This window comes from Ochlerotatus camptorhynchus, unplaced genomic scaffold (genome assembly GCF_037179485.1).
Source record: "Ochlerotatus camptorhynchus isolate MF236.1 unplaced genomic scaffold, CSIRO-AGI_Acam_v1.1 ptg000284l, whole genome shotgun sequence".
Classification (NCBI taxonomy): Eukaryota; Metazoa; Arthropoda; class Insecta; order Diptera; family Culicidae; genus Ochlerotatus; species Ochlerotatus camptorhynchus.
The window spans coordinates 352308-362378 of record NW_027040773.1 but is presented as its reverse complement, the minus strand read 5'-3'; the positions used below and the strand labels follow the sequence as shown (position 1 = coordinate 362378).

The 10071-nt window shown below is 37.7% G+C and overlaps 1 protein-coding gene across 2 annotated transcripts; it reads left to right on the top strand.

Moving 5' to 3' along the window:
* Positions 1-7719: 7719 nt before the first annotated feature.
* LOC135706642 (U2 small nuclear ribonucleoprotein auxiliary factor 35 kDa subunit-related protein 2) lies at positions 7720-9189 on the top strand. 2 transcript variants are annotated; one of them, XM_065228287.1, is made up of 5 exons: positions 7721-7782; positions 7843-8416; positions 8480-8718; positions 8777-8896; positions 9008-9189. In XM_065228287.1, the coding sequence occupies exons 1-5, from the start codon at positions 7757-7759 to the stop codon at positions 9015-9017; spliced, it is 969 nt and encodes a 322-aa protein (XP_065084359.1). In that variant the 5' UTR covers positions 7721-7756; the 3' UTR covers positions 9018-9189. The 2 variants fall into 2 exon arrangements, with proteins under 2 accessions (XP_065084358.1, XP_065084359.1); XM_065228286.1 differs by lacking the exon at positions 9008-9189 and having other exon boundaries at positions 7720-7782; positions 8777-8999.
* Positions 9190-10071: the final 882 nt, after the last annotated feature.

Below are 10071 nucleotides of genomic sequence, written 5' to 3'. Positions count from 1 at the left end.
TTTGACTCGCTAATCCGACTGTCAAATCTATACTAAAAAGTCAAAACAAATAGACATCAAATTGACAGCACAATGTATACAAACGCGTGTTTATACTTTTTAATCCGATATTTTCCGGATTAATGAGCTCCGGATTAGCAAGTGTCGGATAAGCGGCGGATACTGTAAAACTTTCAATAATGTGCTTGATATTTACTTACCCAGTGTATACGACCAGCCATAACTGTAGGGACAGCAAATATACGCTGATGAATTTTGTTTTTTCCTTTCAACTTCCTATGAATACACAAGAAAATTACATTATTATGTTATTACTACATATTACAATCCGCCAGTTATGTTTCCGCATTTCGATGCATGATGTTTGCTGTAATTAAATATATTTTATATTAGTAATCACTGCACTTATGAAAATGAACTGAAAAACCTAAAAGCCTTCAAAAGGGCCCATTTTTAAACGCAATACACCCACGCAAATCGCAAACACCACCCGATATATCGTAAGAGAAAAGGACTATCAACATAATCACCTACGCTCTTCTGACATGGTTGAAACTAATCAGTTCAACATTCTTACTAACATACACTATACGATATTATTCAGAATATTTTGTACAAATCTAACAAAAATTGAACTATGGATTCATTGATAAGTACACTAACTAGTCCACGAAATGGAACTATATAGTCAGCGTACTGAAAATTATAGCAGCTCATAGACCTGATAACAATTTCCCCAGCAACGCACAAGGAGACGAGAAATTGAATACAAAGAGCAATCTCAATGTACAATTATATCTAAAACATACAAATTTGGAAAACACCATGGTCAACTCTAACCACTGGTTCAGTGTAATTGTAGTCAAATTATTTTTTAATGTCGCATTTTATTACATTATTTCTTAATAAGCATGTGCGAACACATAGCACAATAAAAAGGAACAACTTTTAAGTGAGTAAAATAGGTTATGTTAGAAATCTGAAGAGATTCATAACAATTTAAATGCCACCAACGCCTGCAATAATCACACCGTATCCACTTGACAATTTTATCAGGTAATCGACTATCACTTAGTGAATTTACTGACGATCTATCAGATAAAAATGAATTATCAACTACTCCGCACGACGGACACATATTTTGAACATTATCTGAAGATTCTAAGATAAGATTCATGAAATCACGCCGTTGCGCTACTGGGTCAAAATCAATGTTTATGGAATCATTCCCGCTAAGAAAATTTTGAACTTGACATAAGACATGTATTCCACAGTGTACATCGTCATCTTGTGTATTGCATAATAATTCTAAAATTTTTAGATTTTTCACCATTTGACTTATTTTTCCATTTCCAGTCATCTGTAATTTTAGCCTCTTCAACATGTTTCCTGCTGAATGCAGTTGTTTTGAATCCATGTATATAAAATTATTTTTACGTTTATCAATTATAGCGACTGTGAAATGATTTTCATACCAAACTGGTATGATTATTACATATGCTCTGGATTGCATTCTTTTTTGTATCGACTTTACGGTAACCTTTGAAAGTTTTTTTTTGGCGAAACCAAATAGATTTGTGCCCTGATCACAGTCTAAGTAGCAGGCTGATGGCATATTAATGGAAATAAGGATATGCAAACTGTATTCTATTAGAAAGTTTGACATCCAGCACGACCAGTTGTTTGACCATAGAGTTTTAAAATGAATTAATTTAAGAGATAGTGGATGTTTTGAAACAACCGTAAGATGGTTACAATATGTTGTTTTATTTTCTATATAATAATTCAAGTTCTTTATTACCATGTTCGGTGAAACACTTGAAAACCCTATGCATATTGATTCTAAAGAACTGTCAAACCCAAGAAAACCTTCTTTTATAAGTTCATCTTCATTTATCGTAGCTGTCAAATATGTAACCTCTTCTAATTGTCCCTCTTCTATTTCTTCTGAAATAGTTGAGAGACGTGCTGTAGTTGCATAACATTTTTTTGGAAAACTTACTGGTGGAGGTCTGGTTTTAGCAGTCGATTTGAAATCAGTGCAGTACTTTTCTTCGTAGGAATCGACTTTCATAATTTTATCAGGTGGTTCCAATCTACGATCAAAGACAGTCAACCTGTGTTTTCCTTTCACGCAGGATAGTTTAGAATTATCTTTTTTGAATGTTTCTTTTGCTTTCGGCAATTGATCTATAAACATTTCATTAATAAGTATTGAGTTTGAAAATGATGTAACGGAGACATTGGACACAGAAGAACAAGGACTATTTAATGTGTTGGACACAGAACTAGCATAGCTTTTTTTCGATGTTGGCGTGGAAGACGCTATTGGTCGATTTTTTGTATTTCTCTTGCGGTTCGTTCTGGTATTCCTAGAACTTGGAATAGCATTTTTATATTTGTTTATTTTGTGGTTGATATCTGGAATATAAATGTGTAACAAATGGTCATCTATTCTTATTTTTCCAGAACCAACCGCAGGTGATTCTTCAATATTTTTTTTTAATACATGATGATATCCTTCGATTGGCCCATTATTGGCACGATTTAATTGTTGCTTTATTTTTAAGTTGCTAATATCTGGATATTCTCTATATGTCAATAAAGGAGTCCAGAAAGGAAGGTATGTTACGTATTTCTGCAAAAAGTTTTGGATAAATTTATGCGTTGAGCTATTATAGTACTCATCTACCTTTTGTTTACTACCGAATTCCAATAATATCTGACTTTCATAATCGGCTTTACACTTTATGTAAAACGGGCTAGAGTTGTAAATTGTCTTTCGTTTCGCAGTTTCTTCATCCGATTTACATTTATAAAATCTATCCATGTCGACTTTAGGGTGACACTTTTCGTCTTTGCCATAATTTTCCACATCATTAAAACATTGAATCTGCTTTTGTAGCTTTTCATATTGTTGACATCTTTTTTCTGGACATTTAGTAATGAGAAAACTCCAGACATTCATAAATAATTCGTTTATTTCATCCAAATCATTAAAATTAAAGGCTTGGCAGAGAGCAATTTTGCAAATCTGTTTATTTGAAACTAATTCTACTGGAAAATATTTTTCCAAATCGTTAAACATACAAACAGTCAAAGTTTGGATTCTTCTTTTTCAATATAATCCAATTAGCAGAATGTTGAAGGTACTGTATAACCGACATTCCATTACATGCTTCTATGATACTGCCGACAAGAGCCATTGAAAAATCTGTGGTGATAGTTCTGATTACTCTGTTCAGCTTATCAATACCACAATTAACTCGCATAAATCTTATTATTCTATATAAATTATTTGATAGATTTCCTAAGTGATGATCGTTTGTAAAGAAAGTAGCTATAGGAAAGACCGTCATAGCACTATCTGATTTTACATTTTTGTATCTTGTAATTATACTGTAATAATGAACATTAGGTCCTTTAATTACTTTTTTCCACTTGGTAGATGTTGCATCTATGAAAACATCAAGTGGACCCTCACGTTTTGCAACATCTCGTGTATGTAAAATCTGACATTTTTTCATTAGTATAATGTTAAATGGCTTCCTATCTAATTTGAAAATAAATGTTTCTTTTTGATGTGCCATCTCTACAAGTGAATCCCAACACTCTTTGCCTTCCCTGAGCTCATAACGAGCCTCTGTAGCAATTTGTCTTACAGCACTGTAAGATAAGCATTTTTGTAAATTTTTGTTAATTGTATAATTTGTACTTTTGCTAAGATCTGCATCTGCCTCTCGAATAAATTGACGGGGTCTAATGTGCAGTAGTTTATCTTTTGATTTTGCTCTAGACTGACCACGCAATTGGTTAGCCAAAGGCTCTGGATGATGGAAATTATCCATATCGTGTAAAACTTTGAAAACTATCTCACCTGATCCGGTTTTTGAGAACGTGGTGGTATAAATAAACCTTTTGCAACTTGGCTGCGAACAAACTCCATATATTTTTATTGTCCGGCTTACTTTTTTTTTTGGCACATAATCATCCTTGCCTTTAAAATAAACTTCGCATGTTTGGTTTGGGCAGCGTAATACGTCATGATGACTTGCATAGTTAATCTTTTCGGACATTGTTTTGAAATTTCTTCTATTAAAATGGCTTTCATTATAATTGAAAAGTTTTTTATTTTGAGGGTTCATGTAGTCTTCTAGCTGTTTTCTGGACCAAACAAACGAAATTCCAGAGTCCCAAAACTCGGATAATTTGAAATTCATTTCCCTATTGTTTCTCGTTTCTACATCAGTGTTTGTCACCTTAGCTTCCTGACTAAATGAGGAGTCAAAATCACTGGGAACTAAATTTGGAAAAGCAGAAATAGTTGATTCTGTCTTATCGTTTGAATATGTTTCTATATCTTGTTCAACTGTTGCCATATTATCGCTAAAGTTTTGTTCAATAATTTTTTTCAATTCCTTTCGCTTTATATTTGGGTTTAATAATGGCAAAAACTTTTCCGTTCTATTTTTAATATAGTTAACCGTATGTGTAGCATTATGTAAAACGTATATCCCACAGTTGAAAGAATCAAACTGGCTATCACTTTGCAGTGTGCTCACATGCCATTCACAAGATAGAATCTTTTTCGCGATTGAATTACTTTCAGAATACTTTTTCATCGACGTTAAAAAAAGATTCAATTTACTACGAGCATGTTTTTGGTAATCAGGTAAGCTTTTTGAATCCATATAATACATTGTTTTGCTCTTTAAATCTAAAACTATTAAATAAAAATGCATATTTTCGTGGCATGGAATTAGTAAAATATCTTTGTTTAGCGAATCAAAAACGAGAGACTCGTCATACACACCACCTGGAGCTGACAAAAAAGCCTTGGACTCATAAATATTTAGCACCTTAATATTATCTGTTCGTGTAATTAAAATTTGTAGACAAACTTCCAGGCAACCACTAGTTAACATTTCTCCATGATTTAGTGAATTAATATCTTCGATCGTTAAATTTAGTGCCGGGAATTTAGAAGAGCTGAACAAAGTTACTCTTTCGTGGTTATTCAAAAATTCAATATTTTTGCACCCTACCGACATTGGATCCTTCGGACCTTTAATGGAACGTGAAGTTGAAGACCCTATGGATGTGTTTGTTGCAGTTTGTCCTGACCTAAGCAACATTGGATCTTCGACCGAAATGAAACAAGACTGAGCTGGATTCGGAATCACATAATCCGTTACTGGAAGCCCAATGTCTGAGGATAAACTAGTAACTGTCACTTTTTCCTGTGCAGTTTGACCTAATCTATCAAAAGTTTGATCCTACACCCACAAGGAGAAACAAGAAGGCTGAACTGAACGTTCAACTGGCTTTGTAGCAACAGTTTCTGATACTGGAACGCGAATGATCATGGACAGAGGGGCAGCTGAAGACACTGTTGATGTGGTTGACGGTATTTGACACGATTCGATAGGATTAGAATGCTGCTCGATGGAACAAGGAGGTTGAACAGAATGTCCCAGAATCGGAGGTACTAACACCGGACCCCAATTGTCGGAGATAGAACCAACAACCGAAGAAACTGCGGTTTGCGTTGACCGAATCGATATTGGATCCTGTCTTAAAACGGCGGAACAAGGAGGATGAATTACAGGATCCGTTACTGGAAGCCAGATGTCTGAGGATGAACTAGTAACTGATGACACTGTACATTTTTCCTGTGTCAATCTATCCACAAATTGATCCTGCACCCACGAGCAGGAAAAAGGCTGAACAGAACTTGTGTCTAGGCTCGCAGAAAAAGGTTCTGATACTGGAACTCGAATGTTCGTGAATGGACCAGCAGTCGAGGTGAAAAAATTTGGATGCTGCATACATCCAACGGAACAAGGAGTCTGAACAGAATAACCCAGAATCGCAGATACCGGAACCCGAATGTCCGAGCTTGAACCATCAACCAAAGAAACTGCGGGTTTCGTTGATCGAATCGATTTTGGATCCTGTCCTAACTTGGCGGAATAAGAAGATTGAACCAAGTGTAACGGGTTTGAAAGTACAGGTCGTGATGCTAGAATACCGATTTTTGAGGATGAAACAGCAGCTGAATACACCGCTGTTGTATTTGTTACAGTTTGACCTGACCTGACGTATATTGGTCCCAGCGTATGCGTGGAGGACAAAGGAGGCCGAGCGGAATGAGTCAAATGATTCGAGATTACAGGCTCCGATACTGGAACCTGAATGCCTGAGAAAGAACCAACAGATGAAGGACATGTCGATGCATCTGGTGCAGTCTGACTAAATTCGACGGTAGAACTCTGCATGGCAAAATGAGGCGGTTGAAAAAAGTTCATCACTGGGTATGGAATCATCGGGCCCCATACTGGAACCCAAACACCCGGAAGCGAAACGGCAGATGAGTATACTGTTGGTGTGTTTGGAGTGAGTGAGTTTGGAATAACAGGTGTTGGGGGAAAATAAGGAAGGTAGCCTGCGGGAGGGACCCATACCTGCACGGGAGAAATACATACCGGGATATACAGCGGATATGTTGCTAAATATCCTCCACTGTAAGGACTACTAAAATTCATTGTTATTACTTACGATTTGATTTAAATGTGATAATATCACTTGTAAAAATAGCACTTTATTCTTTCAAAATTGCACCACTTGATTTGCACACCGTATTAATTGTTGAATGAAAATGAATGGTTGAGCTGGAATGAAAACACAAGAATAAAAGCAGAGATGAAAGCATACAGCAGGGTAGCCAGAATCTTTTCTGAATTTTTTTAAATGTTTTATCGGTCGGTTGGTGAAAAAGAGAAAATCGATTAAGAGAATCGATCATCGCAGTTAGGCCCTTATGATTCTGAACACTAGACCTCGTTGGATATTCATATGATGTGATATTGTATTCTATAAATCTATCTGGTCAGTAATACCAAAACTTGTTTATTTTAACAAGCACAACTGAAAGCTATCGGTTGTACCAGGCTGCGTCTATAAGTGAGAGTTTTGGTTAGAGAAGCAAAAATATTGTGGCTCTCAGTAGAGCTGCAGCTTCGTAACACGCATTATTAATCAATCGTTTCTCCAACTTCGGTACGATCTTTACCTAGCTCAAGATATCTGCGGATAGCATCATGTAAGAAAACGTTGGTGTACTTCGTGTAATATATTTCTGGATTGAATTTGCGTATGACACACTAAAGGAAGTTGTACTGCGCGTCGATTTATTTGATGCGTACTGTGCGCAATCTTTAATTCCTGTTAAAAATGATACTACCAAAAATAAAAATACACATCCCGATAGGCATTTCTCGCACATAATTATTATAGTACACTTGAAAACCGAACCGACTTATCCGCGGGTGAAGCAATCGATAATGGAAATGCGTCTGGATCAAAAACTGGATCATATAGCTGTTTCGTCTTCGCTTAGGATCTGGCCACCCTGCTGTAGGCTCGATTTCATAAAAAAATCTAGTAGGAAAAAAGCTTGCAAAAGCTTTTAATGATTATCTTTTTCACAATCAGGTGGCGCTAAGTGCAGCTCGAAAAAAATTTCTTGCTCGACTTTTTTTTCCTGCTCGTTTAGCAGCAGTCTTTTTTCTTACCGTGTACACCGTGATCAGCAGAATCCATCTCTATACCATCTGACAGTTCCTTGTTTGTAAACAAACATTAAAAACAAAAATGAACAGACGTACAGAATCGCGAAGTGAGTTCGTGATTCTTGTTGGATTTTTGTGAAGAATTTGTTACTATTTTTTAGCCTATTTCGAAGTGATTTTCGTAAATGGCTGAGGAATCGAAATCAATAAGGTAAGCTTCCAATGTTTTCCGTTCAATCTGATCAATAAGTGTAGTTCTGATTTTCATCAGTCGAAAGGAATGGCGAAAGCTCGTGAAGAAGTTACGCCGCAAGCGGATTCGCCAGAAGTTGGCTGAATTTCGAGACGGAGCAGCGGCAGAATCTGTAGCCCGAAAACTGGCGGAGCCCACCTATGTGGCTTATCTTCGAGAGAAGGAACAACTCGAACAGGAAATGCTGCAACGGCAAGAAGAGCGCAGTAGGTATGAACATGCCTTGTGGCTGGACCGGGAGAGACAAGCTCAGGCGGCGTTCCAAGAAAAACGGAAACGATTGGAGGAGGAGCAACGGGAAGAGATCGAAAAGCGTGAAAAGATACGGAAGGAGTTCGCAGACCTAGAACGAAAAGTGAAGGAAGCAAAGGCGGAAAAAGAACGATTAATGGAGGAGTTCCGGAAGCAGCAGCAGGAACGGGAAAGGATGTTTGCGGAGTTTCTGGTTGGTATAGATGATCACGCTTTGACGCTTCGGGAGATTGTACATTCCAGGCCCGATCGGGATGCTTGCGTATTTTTCGGGAAGGTTGGCGCTTGTCGATACGGAGCACGATGCTCGTCTAATCATCCGACACCTGGGCTCAGTGAGGTGAAAAAACGAATATTATTTTGGTGGTTTGGCTCTTGGTTTTGATCGGTTTTTATTCATCAGCTCCTTTTAGTACCAAACTTTTTCGCGCACCCCGCATTGGATCACCAGCAGCATCCGGAATATGGCCTGGACTCAAGCATAGAATTCGATGATGACGAATTATACCGCTGTTATAGTGAGTTCTTCCTAGATATCGTCGAAGAATTTGAATCGTTTGGTGCCATCACCGGGATATTCGTTTGTCGAAACTACGAACCACATTTGAGGGGAAACGTCTACGTACAATACGCCAGCTTGAGGTTTGTCAGCCAAAAAGGTACATTACCAGTATTTACACTAAATTTTCTTTCATTACAGGGCCGCGGCAAAAGCATATCAGCGAATGAACGGTCGCTTCTACGCTTCCAAACAACTCCGGGTCGAGTTTCGGTCGCCTATTGTCTGGACTTCAGCCGTTTGTGGTAAATTGAACGAGATGTATCCTTTTTGAAACAAACGAAATTTTCCTGTTAGACATGCCATACACCATATATAGAACTACCAATAATACATTTGCCTTAACTCAGTTTGATTATCCATTCCAAATAGTCCGTGTTGAAGGATTACATGTTTGAACTCATTTACCATTCATAGGACTTTTTGAGAGGTCCCGATGTCAGAAGGGCAAATCTTGCAATTACTTGCATTTGCTGGTCAATCCCATTGCAAAGTACAGATACAACCATTTCAAGGAATTGCAGTCTGCTAGGCAATCGCAGAGGCAGTCGCAACGCTCGCAACTTTTGGAAAGGTATTCAAATTAATATAACGATTTTGACCATCATCACTAGTTTGAACATTTTGCTAGATCCTGGGACGACATCGAAGTACCAACCAAACAAAAAAACAACTGGCGTTGGTCCGAATCGCCGGATGTGGAGCTGCCATTGCGGAGTTCCAGATCGAGTTCGAGATCGGATGTATCTTATCGGCATCGAGATCGTGCGGAACGGTCCCGGAGCAGGAGCTCAAGAAGTAGAAGTTTCTCCAAGAGGAGTAGAAACCGAAGCCGAAGTAGATCAAGGAACCGATCTCGAGAGCGCCGAAAGGAGAAACGAAAAAAGCACAGTCGTAGTAGATCTTCTGACAGGAGAAAGGATAAGGTTAGGAAAAGAAGTAGATCTCACAGTAAGGAAGCACGGAAAAACGATAACGGAAAGAGAAAGGAAAGGTCCAATTCAAGAAAGTCCGCGAAATGATCGTTTATTGAATGAATAATGTTACCAAAATTCGAGTTGTATTGTGTTTGGCTTCGAACATTCTTTTCACTGGGTATCGTGCTATCTGGATCTATCTGAATATTTAATCAGTTCCATCGTCGATGTCATAAGATGTCGATACAGGGTGCCAACTAATTGAAAAACATGGCAAATCAGCGAACAGCAGGGAAAAGGACCTGAAAAATCAGGGAATTTAATTCAGGGAAATATTTCTTAATGACCGAAACTTATTAGTACAACTGACTTCGCTACCTTCAAACAACTCCAAAACTCAGTGCAGTTTGAAGATGTTTGATGTTCATTTCATGTTTTAAATAGAGCTGCAAGCTTGTGGTTGTTCAATGCTTGATGTTGGATTTTTGCAAGTTGAGCTAAAATTACTCAAATATAGGG